Source organism: Ailuropoda melanoleuca, chromosome 19 (assembly GCF_002007445.2).
Source record: "Ailuropoda melanoleuca isolate Jingjing chromosome 19, ASM200744v2, whole genome shotgun sequence".
In the NCBI taxonomy this organism is placed as follows: Eukaryota; Metazoa; Chordata; class Mammalia; order Carnivora; family Ursidae; genus Ailuropoda; species Ailuropoda melanoleuca.
Genome location: NC_048236.1, coordinates 9930882 through 9953856, shown reverse-complemented (window position 1 = coordinate 9953856; position 22975 = coordinate 9930882). Strand labels below are relative to the sequence as shown.

Here is a 22975-nt window from a genome sequence, read left to right as displayed (position 1 = left end):
TTTTTTTTTTGCCAGCATTATTAAATTGACTCATTTCCCCCCCAGCCTTATTTAGATACAATTGACATATAACTCCATCTCCCTCAGTCTTTGGTGCATGATCTCTGTTTATTGTTGTCCCCGTTTTGATGCACAAGAAAATGAAGGCATTAAGCAGTTTGCTCAAAGCTGCACGTGCGGGAAGTGGCCGTGCTGGAATCTGAATTCACAGGGGATGATTCCCTAGCTGTACCCTCAGTACGAGTTAGCATGCAATATTGATGGTGTCAGGGTTTGCTTAATATGAAACATAAGTTAATAAGTACAATATCATTGAAAATATCATGTACTGGCAGCACACCACATAATTTGTTCCACGTGTGAGTCCACAAATTAGAGCCATGATATGTGAAAAATTTAAGGATTGCTGATTTTCTGGGAAAGAGGGGTTGTAAGGAATAGAATTCCCAGGCCAAACTAGACCTTAAAAGATACTGAGGGGACATCTGGATGGCTCGGTCGGTTAAGCATCTGCCTTCAGCTCAGGTCATGGTCTTGGGGTCCTGGGATCCAGTCCTGCATCTGGATCTCTGCTTAGTGGGGAGTCTGCTTCTCCCTCCCTCTCTGCCCTCCCCCCGCCCCGGCTCGTGAGCTCTTTCTCTAAATAAATAAATAAAATCTTAAAAGAAAAAGATACATAAGTTCACTACTGAACAAAAGAAGTCAGTGCACATGATTATGTTGTCCTCCTTTACTCAATCATAGCAGTTGTTTTCTCTGTCAGTTCTCCCCATGACTGGCTTCTCTTTCCCTGACACTCCCATTAGAAGGGGCTCCCTACCCTTCTGTGGTCCTCTGAAAAGATTTCCCCTTACTGCTCCTTCTCAAGTATCTCTTTCCAAGAGGCCCAGTCCTACACTACGCAATATTTTCTGCTTTCAGAACATTTGTATTATCTGGAGAACCTCTCACATGACTACTCCGCCTGGATCTCCGATGACTCATCACTGTAGATAGTATCTGGATCACCTTCACTCTGTTATCTGAGGTAAAGTAGTTCCCCAGTTTGGGGACGAATGTCCTCCGATGTTTATGAGGTGTGCATGTCTTACAGGCAACCGAGGGCTTCTGTTTGAAGTTGGAGATGCTGTCGAGGGCTTGGATCTCACCTCAGCCACCCCTGGGTACCAGTGGCAGATTGTTCCTAATGCCAGTTCACCTTATGGATTTTGGTCAAAAGAAGGGCAGCCCTTCAGGTATGCTGTAGGAAAAGTGGAGCTCCTATCAAAAATGTCTTTACTGGCCTAGGTGAGACTAGGAGACAACAAGCCATGAGATTCCCAGGGGAGAAATTTGAACAGCTACTGATTCAACAGTAGTTTGACCACTATTCAACCAGTGTCGGTCATGCTAGTGCAACAAGCCTTTTATGGGTGCACATGAACTTTTGATCAATTGGTAAAATTTATATTTTCTACAAGTTGGTTTACAGTCTGCTTTGGGAGGTGACTATTAATTGGAACACTGAGCTGGATAAGCCAGGGGACTTGGTAGAAAGCAGGGTAAAACGTGCTGTAGGTACATGGCTAAGATGTGAAACCAATGCCAAAGAAAGAAGCAAGAATATGCCTTTTGGTCATTTGAAACAAGCACCCAGTGTCAAAGGTCAACCCAATGGCTGGCACATAGGAGGGGAAGCTGTTGTGGTCTCCAAGAGACATTTTCTATAGCAGCAATGGCAGTGTGATTATGGTTTTCCTATTAGTGTTGTTCTGAGTATTTTTAATCCCTTCAAAGACATGGCCAAAATGTCTAATATTCTTAAGTGGTCTTAAAAATACAAAAAGTTGAATTGCTTAGACACACTGTTTCCTTCATGTGCCCTCAGCGTATATACAGAGGGATGTATTCTTTACCATGTGATGGATCTCTCTTCTCCTTTCAACCTCTTCTCAAAGAGGTTGGTCATGACCCCTGAATGTGAATTCCAGCCATTCCGTGACTTCCTCCAAGGATTTGGCCATTTAAAATTTCAACTCAATTGTGGAATGAAAGACTTTGTTCCCCGTTCAGGGAATTTCAGACATCAAAGAAGCCAAGAAGGGAAGAAAATCTGTGAACAGAAAAGAGTAGTCTCTATTGTCCCAGAAGTCTAACTAACTAGGTATTTAACCACCAATGTATAGTTTTAAAGTGGCAATCGTTGTGGTTCCTTGTGGCACCTAATGATACATCTTTATCATGGTTTTTGAGAAACATCAATAATGTTCAAAGGAAAACCTTTCAGCTGTGTTCAGTGTGTGGGGGAGTGTTAGGGAGAGAGTCAGATACCCTCAAAACACAAAAGGGCATTTTGGCTGTATGGTACCACCTGCAGGGAATGTCTCTTTAACTGCCATTTGGAGGGGCTACAAACCAGAGTAACTCTTTTCATCCTCTCTGTCCTTCAGTTCTTTAAAATTTAAAATTTATAAATAAAAAATTAGAATATTTATTGATTAATTGATAAATTGTTGTATTGATGGACCTTTAAAATAGTTATTTTCAAAATGATTTTCAGAAAATATTCTTGATATTTATTGAGATAGTTCAATCATTTACTTAGCCAGATCTGTCTCTAATACTAAGGTCACTGGAATTGATCTTAAACATTAAAAAAATGTAGTCATATTTTTAAAATGTTTCATAAAATTGCCTGCATTCTTCTTTGAAGTTGTAGGATGTGTCTTTTAATTTGAAATTGTTGACACATTTGATTGACTTTTCTCTGTGGGCCATAGTATTTTTAATTGGAAAAATACTCTCGGTAGGTATTGAGGTGTCTGGTAAGCTCAGAGCAAATCACCACGCCCCTCTTTTTGTGAGATAACATTTAATTAGTAAGCCTTCAAACAATTAAAAACGACTTACTGATCACCTACATTCCACATGACATTGTGTTCAGTATCGAGAAGTTTAGAAGGTGGAGAGCAAGGTCATTATCTTGAGGAATGGCCAGCCTTGTCATATGCACGTGCAGCTACGGAGCAAGGTCGGACAGCACATACTGACATTCCTCAGCACAGCCAGTGTGTCTCCCGATCTTCTTATTCAGTTCAATTGATGTGTATTGACTTATTACCATGTTCTAGGCCTTCGAAGACATTAGTTCATGAGAAGTAACGACTGAGGAAGTATCCATAGGTCTAGTTTGTAGATGAGGAACCATAGTCCCTGATAGGTAAAGTGTTTTTCTAATGTTATACGACTATCACGTAGCAGAACCGAGCTCTGAATTTTTCTGATTTCAGGTCTTGTGATTTCTCTGTAAGTCTGCCTGTGCCACATTATGGCACATATCCTTCTTCACCCATAGGAATATGATATTTAAAAAGACACAGCAGTCTGTGAAACCCCACATAAACACCTGCTTCTGTGAAGTTCATGTCTACCATGAGGGAGACAAAATAGAAGCTTTTCTTAATGTCACTTGGGGCCATTGCAAGGCTATCACTTTACTCCCTTCATAAGGAACTGCAAAGCATTGTCCACAAGTCAAGTAAGATTATTCGGCAGGAAGCGCATTTGCTGATTTATGAATCCACATACGCTTATGGCTATGCACATGCACACGTGTAACTTGGCTAATAGCTGACTTGATCCAGAGACATTATCAAACATACCTTAGGAAGTATGATATGTCGGAATAGGAGACAAGGAACGAAGGTTCCTGAGCAAGTCAGAGCAAATTCTGATTGGTGATCTCTTTATTTTTAATAATAAGAGTAATATTTACTATTAATTGAGTTCCTAACCATGGGCCAGGCCCTGCACTAAGTGTTAGTAAATGTTCTCAACTTAGCCTCCAGACAGCCTTGTGCTGTGGCTACAACTTTCCCAAAGACACATTGACTGCAAAGGGGGTCATGGCCATTGTGAAGGGATGGGCTGAGATACTGACTAGCAGGTGCCACAGGAATAGCTGTTTCTAGAGTATGCTGGTCACTCACATACCACAAGAGTCAAGTGTTTCTTCCTCATTTCCACAAATAAAAACAAAGTACGAGGGCGCCCATTTGTTGGGTCAGTGATTCTGGCGTTGGTTGCTCTCACTTCTCTGTGTTTCTCTCCTCTCCAGAGCACGGCTCAGTGGGTTCTTTGTGGCTCCAGAGACAAATAATTATACTTTCTGGATCCACGCTGACAGCCAAGCTTCTCTGTACCTCAGTCAGTCAGAAGACCCAAGGACCAAGGTATTCACCTTCCTCTTACTTTCCTTTTCCTTGTCCCCAGTCCTTCACTCCTGAAAAAAAAGAAAAGAATAAACACTAAAACTCTCACCTTCTATTAAGAGTTGTTACATGCCATTAAGCCACCAGGGATTTGAATATTTCATTTTGTTGGGGCATGAGTGGGTTTATTTTATTAATTTTTTTGAAAATTGAGATATAATTGACATGATTTTAATTGTTGAAAAAGAATTTGGTTGAATGTGTTGGCCTGTTTATTGAGCACTTACTATAAGCTGAGCATTAAGCTACATCTTTTATGTTCCTTGTCTCTGATCTTCCCAGCATCTCTGTGAGCTAAGTATATTTATCTCCATTTTCCAGATAAGGAAATTGAGGCTTAGAAGATTATATGGGCAATCCAGGGCCACTTGGACCCTAACATAGAGTTCAAACTCATATCTATCTGACTCTAAAACGTGTGCCTTTTCCCCTGGTGTTTGGATAGACATGTAGCCAGTCTTATTTAGGAATTTCCCCATCAGCTTTGAAGGATAAGAAAAAGTGCTTTAAACGAAAAGCCAAAATTCACTAACACCATTGACAAAGAACCACATATTCCCCCTCAAATTACTAACACACTTCTGTGAAATTGCTTTTCTGGTTGCTAGAGGAACAGCATAGATGTTGATGTGGTCAAGTCATTCTAGGTTTCTCAAATGGCTTAGTACTCTTTTATCCAGACTATCATGTAAAGCCAGGGTTTCACGCTGGCTGTTTCTGCTCTAAACATGGCCCGTCCAGCCTCACTGTATACAGCTTAATAGAGCTAGAGTGAGGAGTGGAGAAGCATGTACAACCACACACTCCAGTGTGACGGAGCTAACTTGTTGGAAAAGCAGACCAGTCCAAAGACCCTGTTAGTCCCTGTTAATCACTTGCTGTTTGAGAAAGAAATGCCCATACGCTTCATAGTGTTGATTGTGATAGGCTTCTTGGACCACAGGTGAAAGTGGCCTCTGTCAGGGTGGGCATTGCCGACTGGTTTGACGCCTGGGAGCAGAATGGGCATGAAGGGACCTGGCAATGGAAGACTCCCAAGTTGGAGCTGGTTGGTGGCACCAGGTACTACCTGGAAGCAGAGCATTGTGGGGTAGCCCCCAGCAGGGGGATGAGTATTGGCGTCCAGATCCACAACACCTGGCTGAATCCTGATGTGGTCAGCACCTACCTCCGGGAGAAGCACCAGATCCGAATCCGTGCCCAGAGACTTCCGGAAATCCAGGTGTGTGTCTCTTCTCTGCCCTGTGGGGTTGGATTCAGGCTCTGGACTCTGGAAGGATCATCATCTTGCCTAGTGGAAGGATCACCAGCTGGGAGCCAGGAGACTTGAGTTGTAATGGTAATTCTGCTGCCAAAGAGATAGGCTATCTATCCAATAGGGTTGTGAGGACATCTCAAAAAAGGGCAAAGTCTTATTATTAAGAAAATTTTACTTGTGGTCTTAGTTTTAGGAATTTAAGTTCCAGGTAAATTCTCTTTTGGACTCTTGTTCCCCAGAGTAGAGATAAAGTCCTCCAAACACACACCCATGTGAGCATGCTCAAGAGTGTGCACACACGTGATTCCATTGCTGTTACTGATCCAGGTCCTGTCTCCCCACACACGGTGTTTTCTCCATCTGCTTTGTAAAGGACCCAAAGATCCTTTGGGTCTCTCAGTGGCGCCCCATATATGTGTTGAACAAGATCAGTGTACTTTCTTTTTTTTTTTTTTTAAAGATTTTATTTATTTATTTGACAGAGAGAGAGAGACACACACAAACACACAGCCAGCGAGAGAGGGAACACAAGCAGGGGGAGTGGGAGAGGAAGAAGCAGGCTCCCAGAGGACGAGGGAGCCTGATGCAAGGCTTGATCCCAGGATCCCGGGATCACGCCCTGGGCTGAAGGCAGACGCTTAACGAATGAGCCACCCAGGCGCCCCCAAGATCAGTGTACTTTCAGATGTTCACTTCTTGGAGTACAAAGATGAGTCCATATGGACTCTGCTTTTCAAGCTTAGAGTCTAAGAGTAAAACATGTACCCAAATAAGCATAGAACAAAGTGGAAAAGAACAAGTGTTAAGATGACCGATCTTACTTGTAACTAAAGTATAGTGAGCCTGTAGGGGAACATGTGAGGAGCAAAGCAGAGACTCAGTCAGCCTGTGCTCCTGCCCACCAGGCCACCCGCCCTGGGAGAGGGCGGTGGGCGGGAAGGGCTGAAAGGGGGCCGTTCAGTGGCAGCATTGAAGTCTCACACCCTAAAGAGAAGGGGGGACACAGACGAATAGGGAGATCGACATATAAACATTATCGTTCGGTGCTGACACTTGGGTTTGCAGATATTTCTAGATGACAGTGAGTTTAGACAAAACTGAAATTATAAATAAAAAGAAATAGCCAGTGGAGGAGATATGTCCCAAGTTTCTCTGGCTTAATTAGCACATGTCATTTATTCCTGTCACTCTTGACAGATGCTGACCGTGTCTGGCAGAGGGAGCTTCTTCCTTACTTGGGACAATGTCACCAGTCAGCCAATTCCTGCAAATGCCACAGCCCATCAGGTGGGAACCTTCTCCAAATAATGACAGGTGGAGGAGCTGCGGGGCGGGGGGGAGGTCTTTATGCCCATGGTATAAACTCTAGAGGGTTTTTTTTTTTTTTAAAGCAGATTCAAACAGCCATTGAGGAATTACTTGCTGTCAAATGCAAACTGGAACCACTTTCGGCTAGCACCCTACTCTGGCTTGGATTTGAACAAGGTGTGCTCTCCTTGGCTTGACAAATGCTGATCCTCCATTGTCTTCTCTGTTTCTTTTTCTGTAAAATGGGAACAATCTTCACTTCCTGCTACCAGAGTCAAGAAAAGTTGTGGAAACTGGATTTGGACACCAGTGGCCAAGAGAGTGATGACATACGCGGGAGGAAGCCGCTTGGTGTGGGTGTCAGAGAAAGAAAAGCCATTCCCCCTGGGCTGTCAGGTGGACCCAGGTGCTACCCACGCCGCCCAGTGGGGAAAGGGCAAACCACACAGGCGGAAGGAAGACACTGCAACAGTGTATCTTAGTTAATTCAAATTGTATCCAAGTAAAGGAATTGTTACATGAAACTGTCATCTTACCAAGTTCTAAAAATGTGAGGGCAAGTTTTTAAGATATAAGGTGAACTCACTTACAGTCAGCACTCCTTGTCTCTTTGCTTCTCAACTGTTTTTGATGCCATGGAACACAGAGAAAATCGTAATAGGCTTTTGATGCTCCGTGGCAGAGAGAAAGGGGTTCTTCCATCAGGAGCCTTCAAGCCTTTAAGCACAAGCCTCGCCCCTGCTCACCCAAGGGCTCAAGGGCCCCTGTCATGGTGAACTCATAACCCAACTCCTCTACACATGTTGGGAAACTCTGTCTTATCAATCTCCATGCCGGTCTTCCTGTTTTATCTGCTGCCAGGCCCAGAAGGTTCCAGCTTTGAGGGGGACCTCACCAGTGGGACAGAGCCCTTCTGTGGGAGGTTCAGCCTCCACCAGCCTCAACAGCTTGTCCTAACACCCCCAGCTTCCCAGAAGGGCTACCGGCTAGATCGGTACACGCATGTAAGTGGCAGCCCTCACGCTTCCCGCTGAGGTGGGTAGGGAGGGGTTGACATTATTCTGTGGGGTTGAGACTGAGGAAACACAAGCACGAAGGACTGATTGCTGTGATCTGCCAGTGCATTTCAGGCTGAGGTTCTGGGTTTCTTAACTGCTGTGTCAAGTGGTGAACCTGTGGTCCTTCATTAGTTAGTTGTTACATGAAAATGAAATGCCTTTGTTTTAACTGTGAGACCCATGGGTGTTTCTATGCGCTCCAGTATCTTCTTTGTTCCTTAGGAAAGAGTCAGACTATCTGGTTTTGAATTTCGATTCTACCCCTTACATGTCCTCAGGGTCTTGCTTTAGTTTACCCCTCTGTGAAATGGGTTGCCATATGGTCTAGAATTGTGGTGGAGATTAAATGAGACAATCTACTAACATGTGCACTGGTTAGGACTCTGTTAAATGCTAGTCGCTGTTATTTATTATAGTTTTTTTTTGTTATTAATAGGTGGACTGGCACATTTCTTGAATAACTTCTATCCTTTGTGCTAAGCTCTGCCATCTTTCATAAAAGGAGTGCACCCTGTTTGCCCTTTGGGAGCTAGAGGGAGCCTAACGGGTTGGCTGAACTTATGGCAGTGCTGGGGGATGGGCGGCAAGAGGAGCCTCTTTTAGCCCCGAGATCATATCATTCTTTGATATTCCTCAGAATTCCATCTCCTATCTGTTCCAGTGTTCAGTCGGTTCTTAGTGGAACTGCTGGCGAGCTGGGATTAGACAGGTCAGGTTGGGGCGCCACCCATCTTCCGGCCTGCCCTCTGCAGGACAGGCTCCCAACATGGGTGATTTTGCCCGCTTGGGGAAGATTGGCGATTATGGAGACGCTTCTGGTTGTCACCCCTGGGGAAGTGCTACTGGCATCCAAAGGGTAGTTTCTAGGGATGTTGCAAAACATCCCACGAGGCACAGGACAGCCCTCTTACAGAAAAGAATTTTCCAGTCCAAAAGGCCAACTGTGGGGAAAAAAAATCCTGCTATAACGTCTTCTCGTGACAATTTTACTAAACTCAGAAACCAAGGATGTCAGTGAGTTAGAGTTCAGGAACTGAGGCTCAGAGAGGTGAAGTGACTTGCTCAAGGTCGCACAGGTAACTGGGTTGGAGCAGGGGTGTTCTCATTGAGATACTCTACAGTCCTCACTGCCAAGTACAGTGGTAGGCATTTAATAACTCTCTGTGGAGTCAATCGCAATTTATTCTGTCATTCCGGTGAGACTAGTAAGCTCTAGGAGGATGGTAACTGGGTTCACTCTGTCTCCCACAGCACGAGGCAAGCTCCTAGGGAGGGGGACCCTCCTGAACAGCTGCTTCTTGCACTCATCGAACTCATACACTTTTCTGGTGTCCACAGTTGTGCCTTGCATACAAAGGCCACATGAATAACATTCTGAAGGTGACCGTATTTTTCACAACCGACCCTCAAAACTTCATTGAGAAGAACATCACCTGTGACTGGAGTCTTGTGGGGACCCGTCCCAACAGGTAGCTAATCTGTGGGGAGGTGTGGTGGGAATTCTGCCAGCTGGAATGATTAGCTCTCTGGGGGACAGAGGCCCATGGGAGGTACTAATGATCTCTTATTTTGGGCCTCAGATATTAACCTGGAGTTCTTTGTTTTCTTTTTTTTTTTAAGATTTATGTATTTTTTAGAGAGAGAGAGAAAGCACACATACAAGCGGGGGGAGGGACAGGAGAAGGAGAGAAGCTCAAGCACCTCTGACTCCCTGCTGAGTGTGGAGCCCAATGTGGGGCTCGATCCCACCACCCTGAGATCATGACCTGAGCTGAAATCAAGAGTTGGCTGCTTAACTGACTGAGCCACCCAGACGCCTCTTTCCTTGGGATTCTGAACACGTCTTATTCATCTAAGAAGTTTGATTTAAGAGTAGTTAGTTGGGGCGCCTGGGTGGCTCAGTCATTAAGCGTCTGCCTTTGGCTCAGGGTGTGATCCCAGTGTCTTGGGATCCAGCCCCACATCGGGCTTCCTTCTGGGAGCTGGTTTCCTCCTCTCCCACTCCCCCTGCTTGTGTTCCCTCTCTCACTGGCTATCTCTCTCTGTCAAATAAATATATAAAATCTTAAAAAAAAAAGAGTAAGTTGTTAGGAATATATATAAATATATATGTTATATATATATATATAAGGATATATATAATGCATATATATATAAATATATACTTTTTAGGAGTACTCTGGCACTTCTTGCAGGGATAGAATGATAGAACATCATATGTGGAAGAGATTTTAGGGACCATTCCTTGACATTGCAGATGAGAAAAATTGGGACCCAGAGAATTTGTGAGTCACCAAAATTTATACAGCAAATAGACAAAGACTCTGCGACAAAACTCAGGCATCTTGACCCCTTGATTTGGTGTGCTTTCCATGTAGGTCTTATGGGTTTTGTTAAGTGGTCTTAAACCTGAGTGAGTCCAGGAGTATTACTCTTCTCTGTGCTTAGAGCCTAACATACGACCTGCTTGAGATACATAATTAATACTGTCGTCTGAAAATGCTGATGACATTGAGTGTCATGAGCGAATGATTGCCTTGAAATGTGACTCACTTGTATGATACCACAAGCCTAACTGAGCCTGTCTTGGATGGGATGCCTGTACCCAGGGCACACAGGGCTCTTGGGGTGCAGGGGTTCTTGAGGTGTCTCTCCCGACTGCACAGGCCACAGGCCCCCAAGGTGGTGAACTTGGCTCTTCAGGAAGGGGCTGCAGGGGCACATGGAGAGGTCCATTTCTGCTGTGGGCTTGTTTTTCAGCTGGCGGTTCACTTGCACTGACCTCTGGGAGACTTGTGTGCGTCGTTCAGTGTATCTCCAGCCGCCTCTGGCAAACTCCCCTGTGCTGGTTCATCGGATTGACCTCTTCCCTCTGTCTCAGGAGACAGGGCAGTTCTATGTGGATGAAATTATTATCGCAGACACGAACATAACAGGTGATGATTGCATCTGCTCTCGTCAAGGGGCCTGTCTATCAAATGCTGACCTCAAATTTTTCTGCTAGGGGTGGTTCTTCTTTTAATGCAGAGGAAACAGGTGATTCGCCATCTTGTCTGCCTTGGTTCTGGAAAGAAGATGGGTTTGGGATTGTGTGCGCTTGGTCTCTCTATCTCTCTTGCTAATTCCCTCCCCCCTTTTTATCCAATGCTTGCGCTCACTTCTGTGCTCTTACCTCAATTTTACCACTTTCATGCTGAGAAGCCTTGGTTTCCTCATCTGTAAAATGGGCATAATCAGGGACCCATCTCATTGAATTACTGTGAAGGTTAATTGAAGTATAGCATGTAATTAAGTCATTACAGGTCCTGGACCATGGTAGGTGCTCAATAAATATAAACAGTTGTTATTACTATTACCATTATTATTGTTAGGCCAGCAGGATTTCTCCAATTGTCCATGAATTAATATCTGTCATGCAAAGTGCTGGAAGGAACAAGGCAATACCTGGCCCTGTAAATGAGACCTTCAGCAGCTCATCTATGCATTTAAGGCAGACTCAGAAAAGTGATCGAGTAACCATGTCCTCATGAGAATAGGCTTGTCCTGCTTTCTGCCTATCCATATTCCTCCTACTCACCATTCAGAGTTCAAGCCTGGCCCTTTCCTCCAGGAAGTCCCCCTTGATCTCCCTTAGGCACAGAGGCCTCCCCTGGCTTTGCTTGTCCATGAGTCTTATGGACAAAGAGCTCATTACGGGTCCTACAAAGGCTGGCCAAGTATGATGGGCACACAGGGGAAGAGAAGCCCATGGCCAAAACAGAATGGTGCAGTCTATCCCCTGGGGCTTCAAGGCTTCCAACTTTTGCTCACTTTCCCTTTTCCCTTTATAGTCTTTTGTCTGAAAGTTATAGAGCTGAGGGCAGGAGAGCTTGGAGGTGGGTGGCAAGAAGACTCACTTTTGGCTTTGAGATTTCATCATTCTAGGATACTCATCACAATTCTATCTCTTATCTGTTTCACCCGTGTAAGTGTTTTAGGCATCTGAGCTGAGCTATTACTGATTTTAAACCTTGTTCATGTTATGGCACACTTAGATGATAATATTCAAATGGTGTGCTGGGACAACCATTTGAATTTCTTGGGGCCCAAGACAACTGGTTGGGCCCTTTGGTGCCCCCCACCAAGCACTGTCCAGATTCCTGGAGTCCTGAGAAGATCAATATTTCACACACTTGAACCATTGACTGGGAACTCAGGACTAGGTGATCAATTCTGTTTCCATTCTCTCCACCCCCGAAGCCCAGGAGCCAGAGCCCCTGCTCACTGCCCCCACCCTTTAGCCACCAAATGTTCCAGTATGTGGAACCATCTAGGTGAGGGTGAGGGAGGGAGGGGTGGCTTGGGTGAAACAGCCTCCTTCCCACTTTGTCTAGTTTCCCTGCTGGCGACGACTTTGCTTTGAGGATTAGTTAATGGCAAGATGAACCCTACAAAATCAGGCCTGATAGTCATAGTTAGTTGAGATTTATCTGATTAGCTTCACACTTTATATTCTCTCACCTAATCTCCTCTAGGAAATTTCCTTTTACCTAGTGGTGCCTACCACTTACTTCTCCCTGAGATCTCAGAAGCCCCTGAAGTGGTCCTATTATCTCTGCTCTATAGATGAGGAAACCAAAACTAAGAGGGGTTGAGTAGCTTGTCCCAAATCACACATCTGAGATGAGGGGAACATTGGAATCTGGACACCAGAGCCAAGCCTTCAATGACTCTGTACCCAGCTGAGCAAATAAGCATTTATTGAGCACCTACTGGGTGCCTGGTATTGTGCTAAATAAACAGGGGATGTGCAAAGATGCTGCCTTTACACCGTCCACTGTTCCGATTACAGTCTTGGGGAAGGTGTGTCCCTTACCCAGGGGAAGAGGATATTAAAATATATTGTGCTGGTCATTTTGAATTTGCCATCCCACTAAACTCTCTCTGCCATGCAGAGTATTGTGTTATGATTCCCACATCACAAATGAGGAAACAGAGAGGTTATGTTGATCAGCCAAACGGTTACCTAATGGAAGTGAGAAATCAGGATTTGATCAGCAGCCGGTTTGAAAGCTTGCACTGTTGGGGTGCCTGGATGGCTCAGCCGTTAAGTGTCTGCCTTCAGCTCAGGTCATGATCCCAGGGTCCTGGGATTGAGCCCTACATCCGGCTCCCTGCTCGGCAGGAAGCCTGCTTCTCCCTCTCACACTCCCCTTGCTTGTGTTCCCTCTCTGTTAAATAAATTAAAAAAAAATCAGATGATGAGTAACCTTAATGACATCTGCTAAGTCCCTTTAAAAAAAGAAAAAAGGAAAAAAGAAAGCTTGCCCTGTTTCTGCGCACATGCCTTCCCCGCTCTGTGGATGAGCGCTCATATATCTCTAGGAGGCGCCTGTGCACCCCTTGTTCCTGAAGAGGATCAGCTGTGCATTCCCAGAGTTGCCAGGGGCCTTGGGGAGGAAAGGGGGAAGGGGTAGCAGTCCATGCTGCAGTAGATTCTCTGTGTGGGGGTGCCTCGCATAGCATCGGGAGGGAGTTTGCCTAGCGAGGGGTTTTGCTATGGAATTAGTGTTTGTCTCCCTAAACCATGACCTTATATTTTCCTTTTGGTCTGAAGCCGGGTCCTCCTGCCTCCTCTTCCTTTGCTTTTCATAGTGGCAGACAGGTGGGAATCTCTGCTTGAAGTGGGGGCTGAGATATAAATAACTCAGCATATGCCCCTGGGATTTTCCACCAGACACCTGTTGCTTGTTAATGATAGGATCATTGGTCTCTAGTTTCTCAAGCAGATTCCAGAACAGCTCGCCCAGGTGGGAATCTGGTGGAGTCACTCTGTGTAGTGGGATCCCCTCCAGTCTACAATGTAAGCTTCTCGTTGGTGGAGTGTGGCCGGGAGCTCCCACTCATCACTGCAAGGTAGGGAGTGGTCTTTGCTCACTCGTCCCTCTTTAGGACTGTCAGTTGGCCTTTGGGGACACAGACAGAGGTGGGACTTTTATCAGGAAGAGCTACCTGACTTGTTGCTTAAAACCATGGTTCTCAGTCTTAGGAAGGCAGCAACAGACTCACTCGGAAAGTTTTATTAAAACATAGATTGCTGGGCTCTTACCACTCCCTCTCTAACTCAGTAGGATTGAGGCCAGGCCCGAGAATTTGCATTTCTAATGAGCTCCCAGACAATGCTGATTCTACTGGTCTGGGGACGACGCTTTGAGAACTAGTGTCTAGTGAATTTGTTTTTAAGTAGTTGTATTTTTATGCTGTTCAGAGCTTCTCGTTACCACTGTTTTCAGTTTACTTCCCTCATTCCATTTCCCATATATTTCTCTTACTGGAATCTTTCCAGGTGAACTGAAATACTCGAAGGAACAAAAACAACTGTTTCTAACAACTTACCACCAGATGGCACTAGAGGCCCATAAGCATTGCTGCTTCTTAATGGTCAACAGAGTCCAGCCAGGGTTTATAAAGCAATAACTAAGGATCAGGTTCTCCCCAACTCCTGGAACACATGTGCTCTCATTCGTCCTTTTCATTTTTTACTTAAACCCCAATAGGATGAAAGAATTGAGATACTCTGCCTTTAACATTTTTCTTTCCATCTTTTTCTAACATGTTCCAAGATGAGTTCTACTCATACCATGCTTGGGATGGTGTATAAAAGGCAGGTGCAGAGAGCTTGATCTGTGGGCTACTCTCCTTGACTTAGTGTTCCATGGCCCACTGGGTGGGAAAGACATGCAAACCATCAATAGAATCAAGGAGTAAAGGAGCCGAGGTGGTGGAGGGGGGTTGCCGTATTAGCCAGCCTGCAGTCCTGCATTCCAAGTGCCAAAGCTTTAACTCAGAAATGCTAGGGGCTGACTTGGGTTACTCTGAACCCGTCTACAATAGAATGGTCCTGGCAACCTTCCTTTCTGATATTTCCTCAAATACTTTCACTCCTTCTGGAAGCCTCCTGCCTCAGCAAGACAGGAGCCCCTTGGACCAGACTCTGCTAGCTTCGTCCCCTGACACAGTAGCACTCTGTTTCTCTAGAGCTGTATTTATGTATGCCAGCATGCTGTTCTTAAATAGTATTGATAAAGATCATATATGTTCATTGTGGAAAATTTGGAAAATACAGAAAAAGACTTAGAAGAAGATAAAAAGTCACTCATAATCCCTCCGCTCGGAGGTAACTTTTACTGACATGTCAGATCCATATTCTAGCTCCCTTTTCCCTAAGCAGTTGTTGTATACATATACATGTATACACATTTTAAAGTGTACATATATAAAGTATATAAGGTATACATATGTACTTTTTAAACCTCAAATTGGGACCATATATTACACACTATATTTGGCAACATGCCCATTTCACCTAATGGTATAAATTGAGTATTTCCCCCTATAATTGATGGGGAATGGTATGATTTTTTCTAAAATATGATTTAATTGGCTGAGCGATATTCCATCTCACAGTATGTCATGATTTATTTGACTAAAATAATAATTTATTTGATTAAAAGCAAGATTAGGCAGGCAGTATATTTGTACACAGGCACCAGCTAGAAAGTTGCTGGAAGGAGAGGCCTGTGTTTCAGATGGGGATACAGAGTGGGGGGAAGCATCTGTGGAACAGGGCACTGACTCCTCACTTGATGATGTGAATGGGTTAGAAAATACCAAGTTCTCTGTCCACTCTGTGCTTCAGGGCCAGAGCTGTGGAGGCCAGAGTCATCACTTTTTACTCTGGGTTCCTGTGGGCCCAGAATCAGTGCAGGGGCAGGGTGGAACATTTTGTAAGATCCTAATATTTGGGGCTCCTGGGTGGCTCAGTTGATTAAGTGTCTGCCTTTGGCTCAGGGTCCTGGGATTAAGTCCCGCATCGGGCTCCCTGCTCATTGGGGAGTCTGCTTCTCCCTCTGCCCCTCCCCTCTGCTTGTGCCCTCTCTCTCTCTCTCTCTGTCTCAGATAAATAAATAAAACCTTAAAAAAAAGGAATCCTAGTATTTACACTGAACTTCTCTGCTGTGATGGGACAGGGATATCCAATATTTGGGAGGTTGAAATTGTGTCCTGGAAACATGGCCGACTGTATGGTCTTTGAGATGGAGTGAAGTTCTGTGTAGAGTGGCACTTCTGGATGGTTACTGTGGTTAAGGCTTTGTTTTTGACATGCCACAGCTCTGTGCCCACTGAAGGAGGAGAAGAAGGATCCAGGTTGGTCCAGGTGACAACACAGAGGATACAGAGGACAAGTCCACCTTTAGGAGGATACTTTCGCATCCAACTTCCTACGACAGTGATTCCTGGTAAAGGGGCAATTGGAGTGCACCAATGTCTCATTTCCATTTTTAGGGGCATTCCCAGGCAAACAGCATCCTGAGAGATTGTCAGGCAGGGTGACAGTCTTAAAGCTATTTATTTTCCAGCGTGTGAAAGTGGTCTTAAAATTAAAGATCTGGACAATACCAATGCTGTATTATTGTTAAAACGATCCCAACTTTTAAATTTTGTGGATGTGGAAACTGAGTGGATTAGCTTCCCGGGGCTCTCGTAACAAATCACCGCAGCCTTGGTGGGTTAGAACAACAGAAAGCTGTTCTCTCAGATCTTCCAGCTTCTGGTGGCTGCCCATATTCCATGGCCACGTCTCTCCCACTCCTGCTGCCGTGGTCTCATTGTTTCTTCCTCTTGTGTCTCAAAACCTCCTCTGTCTCTCTCTTACAAGGATGCGTATGATTGCATTTAGGGCCTACCTGGATAACCCAGGATACACTCTTCCTCTCAAGATTCTTAACCACATCTTCTACAATATAAGGCAATATACACTCTCCTGCCTTACGGAGATAGTCATAAGTTCCAGGGATTAGGACATTGACATATCTTTCTGAAGGCCACCATTGAGCCCAGTATACTGGAGCGTGCCCAGAGGTTATACAGTTGATGGCAGGGTCTGGATGTGAACTCGGGTATTTGATTATCAGGTCAGTCCTATTCTCTCTAGAGTTTCCTAGGCCAAATTCCATGGTAGCCATGGTCTTTCTGAGTTAAACACCATGGTGACACCATATGCTATTGAGAATTTTAGTGGTCATAACAATGTAGAAAGACCTTTCAGATGTAATTGGCATGGAACCTTTTCTAAATCCTTAAGAATATACACATTTCACAAAGGATAGGCAATAGAAGTGATGACCCTATTGATTTGGTAAAGCCCTAGGAGAATCAGAAGGGAGGCTCAGGAGAGTTGAAGTGTGGCTGTACAAAAATTGGCACGTGGTCCAAAAGTCTTCTGCCCTCCCAAGGAGAAAGATGGCTCAGCTTGCAAGAATCTTCTTGGGTGGGAGGAGTGGTGTTTTTACTCTAATAGGGCCACTTAGGACAAACTGAAGGCCGTGGGCTATTGGAGTCTGATAAATGGGTGAGTAAGGGTCAACAGTGCCCTGTGTCTATGAAGTTCATCCCTGCGTCATGCTTCCCTTCTCATGAGCTGCAGGCTGTCAGTAGTGTGCTTCCTGCCACCATGTTCTGTTACAATGCTCTAGACACCACTGCCAAACAATCCAGGAAAGTCAGCCTTAACCTGGCCTTTGGAAATGGTAATGGCCTCAAATGATTTAAATGTAGAACAGCATTTTTTAAAAGGAGGAGAATTTTGTTTGCACTTTAGAAATACAGCGGTATTTTCCTGACACTCCTAGGCCATGTGGAATTCAAGAGGAAGACCCTTGAGGAGCTGAAAGGCATTCTAGGTTAAGTGTAAACCCATCTCGCTTGGTTGAAAAGCTTCTGAATCTCACTGGGTCTCATTTTCTTCATCTCTAAAGCAGGCATTAGGATACCTAAGTGGTCTACCTCACAGGGTTTTTGGGAGTAGCTAATGAAATGGAAACTTTTGGTAAAGCAAGAACCAGGGTTCAAACACGAGCAGGGCTTAAGCACAGAGCGCTGTTATTTCTCTGTGGGGATGTGGAATGGGAAAGCAGGTGGTTGGGCTTAAAAGAATTCTAATAGAGAAACCAAAGTTCAATGCCAGCATTCCTCAGCTGGGTTGGCTAAGTTTTTATGGGTGTCAGCTGCTATGTGCCTCCCCCACTCCCTGTGAAAGGTGGCCAACTTTTCTCTGTTCACAGGGCCAGCTAAATTTTTCCAGGGAAAACCCACTATTTAATTAGGCTTTCAGGCATTACCAGGGTGTCTGGAGTGTATATTTGGAGTTGACCGTGGGGATGGTTTTGTCTGATGTGACTATGCTCTCTGCTTGCTATCAGATAGGATACTGATTAAAGGTATCACAATATAAAAAAGTAGGCATCTACTTTTATTTGCCTTAGGAAACACATGGTTAACTGGGCTGGGGTTTCTCTTGAAGACATATTTTGAACTTGAGGGTCTCCTGTATAATTAGTGGGCATCTTGATATTTATTCTCTGTTATTGTAAAGAGGACACCCCATGCAATGGACTAATTAGTATCTTGTATTTTTTATATCAAAACCTTGTCCCACAGATGTCCCTGTGCATATATCAGCTAGTCACCTTCTCAAGCTCTTACAGAACAATGCTGATAACTTTACATCCAGGTACCTCAATGTCAGTGACCTCACTGTAAAAGAGGATCTAAAGTCTTGCTACGAACATGTGTGGACCCTCTCCTGGTCCACCCAAGTTGGAGATTTGCCCAATTTCATTAGGGTATGTATGGTAGTGGTGTGGATTTGGGAGCAATTTTGTAAAAAAAAAGAAATCAGAATTACGTGAGTGAAAACTTTCATGAATTATTAATTTTGTTGGAATATTTAAGTAAAAGGGTTCAGTGATCTTCTTTTGGGAAATTTTCAAGATGTGTTTTGTATCTCATACATTATATTGCGGATAAAACCATTTAAACCCAACGTCTCCTTCCCTAACTCAGTGTAGGTAGAAGTTGTTGGTCAGTGTCCACCATACAATAATTCTACATCTGTTATTGGATAATTTAAGCAGATGTGATTGACTTAGATTATCATGGAGGCAGATGGCACAGCAGAAGGAAGTTTCGAAAAGGATTTGCTGTCTCTGGATAATGACAAAACCAGATGCTCTTGCATATTTAGGGTTTAAAAAAATAATCTAATGATCATCTAGCATTTGGTTATTATAAAATGAAACCCAAGATAAAATTTTATCCCCGTTATATGGTATTGTGGGTCATCTGGTTTTCAAACCAAATACTGGGGTGGAGATGGAGGACAGATGAGAGTCCTCTCATAGCACTTTTCCCCTTACCTTTTATTTTATTATTTTGGATTGCAAACATATGAAATAGAAAAGCACATCGAAACAAAATATCTCAAGACAAGAAAGAGAAGATTGTTTTTTTGTGCCTTTTTTGGCAACTCTACTTGCACATAAATAAACCTCTAGTCTACTGGGGCTTTCATTAGCTGTTACTTACAGTTAGGTTTCTAGACTTCACCCCCCTGCCACCCCATCTTCCCTTTCTAGCTATCTGGTTATCTTAAATAAAATGTGAAAAGACCCTTTATCATGAGATTTAGACTTCTCTTAGATTAGACGTCTGTTCCATGACAGAACTCACCAGAAATGTAACCATCTCAGGTCTCTGATGAAAATCTAACTGGAGTGAACCCTGAGGCAACCACGCGTGTGGTGTATGATGGTGGAGTTTTTCTTGGACCCGTGTTTGGAGACATGTTGGTTACCGCCAACCAGCACACTCAGGTGAGAGTGGATGGGCCACCCAGAGTGCAAGTACCAGTTCCAAGTGTCTCAGCTCCTCCCTGATGTGTAACGTGGATCGGTTTCAAGGATCAGTTTTCCAATCCATAAAACAGAGACAATTATGCCTGTCCTCTTTCTACTTCAGCAGTGCATGAAAAGCACTTCGAAAATAGAAGCGCTTTGTAAACACAGCATCCTGTTATTATAATTATCGATGCTGTTATTACGGTGCCAAAAATGGAGAACGTCTATAGCTACATAGGATTTATTACCTCCACACAGTGGCGCTAGAATGTAAGTGAGCTAAGTCAGTGCCTTTTCTCTTTAAAATGTCTTTTTATCTTTCCCATCTGCCCATATCCCTGTTATAAGTCATCTGCTTTTAATTTGAGAAAAATTTTAAAATGTGAAAAATATAAAGAATAATGTAACCAACACCTGGGTATCCAAACCAAAGGTTAGTAATTGCCAGCATTTTGATAGATTATGTTTTTTGTGTGTTTATAAATAAAAGAAAACATTAGAGAGAAAATTGTTCTTTATCCTCTGTGCCTTCATGCCATCCCCACACCCCCTCACTCCATAAGCAAACAGTATTATAAATAAAGTGTGTGCTTTTAATGCATATTTTATATGTAGAGCATCACACAAGTCCTATTTTTTTCACCTTCCCCATCTCCAAGTATTGTACAGTTCTGCCAGATTAACATTACTAACAGTGAGAGGAAGAGTCATGTAGTCTCTTATTGGGAACCTATAGAACATTCTGGGACAAGAAGACCCCAAACCAAATGCCCAAGTATGCAGTTTTCCAGTTCTGTAACCACGTAGTACAATGGAAGGAAAGGGCGTACTTTGTTGGCATGTACCAGCAAAGAAAGGACTTTTCACACGTATCCAGTTGAACATAATCTAGAGTGATAAAAAGTCCTTGGGCAGTTTGAATTTTATTAAATTTACCACAGAGAGGAAATTTACTCAAGATTTAGCATATTTGATTGTAGAAATGTTAGGTTTCAGCATAACGACCACCATTTTAAGAAAACCTAACATGTTTTGAACCATTCATTAGGATTTGTTACTGAGAAACAGAAGAAAGAAAAAGCAATGAGTCATTGAATTATCATATGATTTCCTTCATCTATGGAACATAAGAACTAGGATGATTGGTAGGGGAAGAAAGGGATAAAGAAAGGGGGGGTAATCAGAAGGGGGGAATGAAACATGAGAGACTATGGACTATGAGAAACAAACTGAGGACTTCAGAGGGGAGGGGGGTGGGGGAATGGGATAGACTGGTGATGGGTGGTAAGGAGGGCACGTATTGCATGGTGCACTGGGTGTTAAACGCAACTAATGAAGCATCGAACTTTGCATCGGAATCCGGGGATGTACTGTATGGTGACTAACATAATATAATAAAAAATCATTTTAAAAAAAATGAGTCATTAAACATGTTAATTTGGGCAAATTTCACAAGTGCTTTCTGAATACTCTTGAGCATATGAAATGCACACATTTACCTTTAATTCTTCTGCCTTTCTTTCAGGTGGCTGTGCGAGTGAATGACATACCAGCTCATTGCTCAGGTTCCTGTTCTTTCCAGTACCTTGAAGGGTCAACTCCCCAGGTCCACTCTGTGTGGTATTCCCTTGGTAAGATTTGTGAATTGACATTGAGATAGTCATGAACTTCAGACTCAGATTGATTTGCTAGAGGCCATGTACCTGGTTATGGGTGGACAGAAGGTGCATCAATTCATGGGGTGAATGTTGAGTGATGCTGCAGAAAGTGTATTTTTTGTTCAATCTAAATGATATGGTTATGGTTTGAAGTGGAGACAGGTGGAGGTGTTATTTTGTTTGTGGGGTTTTTTTTGTTTTGTTTTTTGTTTTTTTGAGAGAGAGTACATGCATGAGCAGGGGAAGAGAGAGAGAGAATCCCAAGCAGGCTCCATGCTGAGCATGGAGCCCAACATGGGGCCCAGTCTTACAACCCTGAGATCATGACCTGAGCCAAAACCAAGAGTCAGACACTTAACCGACAGAGCCACCCAGGCGCCCCGAGACTGGTGGAGTTTTGATGACGTAAAATATTTTATTCTCTTTGTCCGTTGTTTTGAAATGTTGTTCATTTTGATTTTTTTTTTCATTTTTTAAAGTTGACTAGTGATCTCTTATTCCTAGTTTGAGAATACTTCAGATGGGGGCTGTACACTGCAATAGTAAATATAGACGCCCAATAGTTGAGTCAGCATTCAACTCCTTGAATTTTGGGAGGGGAAGGTGAGAAGAAATGAGCATTCAACATTAGACAGAGTTCTCTTAAGTGGAGTTCTATCACTGGGAGATGACTTTGTTCTTTCATTTTTTTGTCCTCCTTTAAGATGGTGACATCGACCTACTGGTTTATATTTTCGGAACTAGTTTCTCTGGTGATCCCCAGGCTGTGGAGGTTATGGTGAACAAAACAATTTGCCAAGTTCTTTTCTCAAACCAAACAAATGTGGTCTGTCAGACAGACCTGCTGCCCGTTGGAAAGCATCGGCTCTCCATGGTGGTGAGGCCTTCTGGTCGTGCCATCAACGCCAGTGGAGAAGCACTCTTCCTAAACGTGGAGCCCAGACTGGATGCTGTGGAGCCTTCCAGAGCTGCAGAGATTGGTAATCCGGGGAGCACCCCACCTTGCATCTATCTGACCCTCTGAAGCTAGCATGCTTGCCGATATGCAGGAATCCTATCCTGTCATGTGATAAATTCCATAGCCCCTATGATTCACTGCTTTTTGTTTTCTGTCATGAGCATTTTTTTTCTAATGATCTACTGACTTTTGAGCCCTTAAATGAAGTCACTTGTCACATAAAGGATCATAGTTGGCTGAGGGTGTCAGGCATAACTGGGTCAATCACTGAGTCGCTAGGACAGTTTGGCCTGATGGAAACAACACTAGATTGAGAGTTAAGACATGCGCCTGGGTTTTTGTCCAGGTCAGATGTGTGACCTTAGGAGTTTTGGTTACTTTTATGGGATGCAGTATCCTAATAATGATGATGATGGGTGCAGTATCATTTTTTGAGTACCTCACCTGGGCAGTCACATTCCCTAAATGCCTAGAGCTGCCCCAAAGATGGTATTATTATCCACTTTTTTAGATGAGATTATGGTGGCTCGAAGAAGAGTGACTTGTCCAAGGCTTTCCAAAGGGAAGAGGTAGAGCTTGATGCCAACTGGGATTTTCAGAAGCTCAGCCTCCTGCTTCTTCTATGCTGCCCTGCTGTCTTAGCGGTGCAGCGGGCCTAATGATGCCTAACTCACAAGCTTCCTTCTTGGGTGTGAGATTAAAATGAGCCAACAGGTGGGAAGGGACCTTGAAAAGTAAAAATATTTGCAAATACGAAACACAGGCCTT

The 22975-nt window shown here is 43.8% G+C and overlaps 1 protein-coding gene across 1 annotated transcript in view; it reads left to right on the top strand.

The window, feature by feature from the left end:
• PKHD1 (PKHD1 ciliary IPT domain containing fibrocystin/polyductin) overlaps window positions 1-22975 on the top strand; it is a 453280-nt gene that overhangs the window by 40461 nt on the left and 389844 nt on the right. Inside the window, exons 15-28 of the mRNA XM_034648265.1 lie at window positions 1094-1235; window positions 4097-4211; window positions 5194-5472; window positions 6706-6795; window positions 6903-6993; window positions 7678-7820; window positions 9213-9343; window positions 10635-10810; window positions 13631-13769; window positions 16026-16153; window positions 18354-18538; window positions 19445-19567; window positions 21117-21222; window positions 21954-22229. Coding sequence (XP_034504156.1) covers window positions 1094-1235; window positions 4097-4211; window positions 5194-5472; window positions 6706-6795; window positions 6903-6993; window positions 7678-7820; window positions 9213-9343; window positions 10635-10810; window positions 13631-13769; window positions 16026-16153; window positions 18354-18538; window positions 19445-19567; window positions 21117-21222; window positions 21954-22229 — 2124 coding nt within the window. The remainder of the gene's footprint in view (window positions 1-1093; window positions 1236-4096; window positions 4212-5193; window positions 5473-6705; window positions 6796-6902; window positions 6994-7677; window positions 7821-9212; window positions 9344-10634; window positions 10811-13630; window positions 13770-16025; window positions 16154-18353; window positions 18539-19444; window positions 19568-21116; window positions 21223-21953; window positions 22230-22975) is intronic.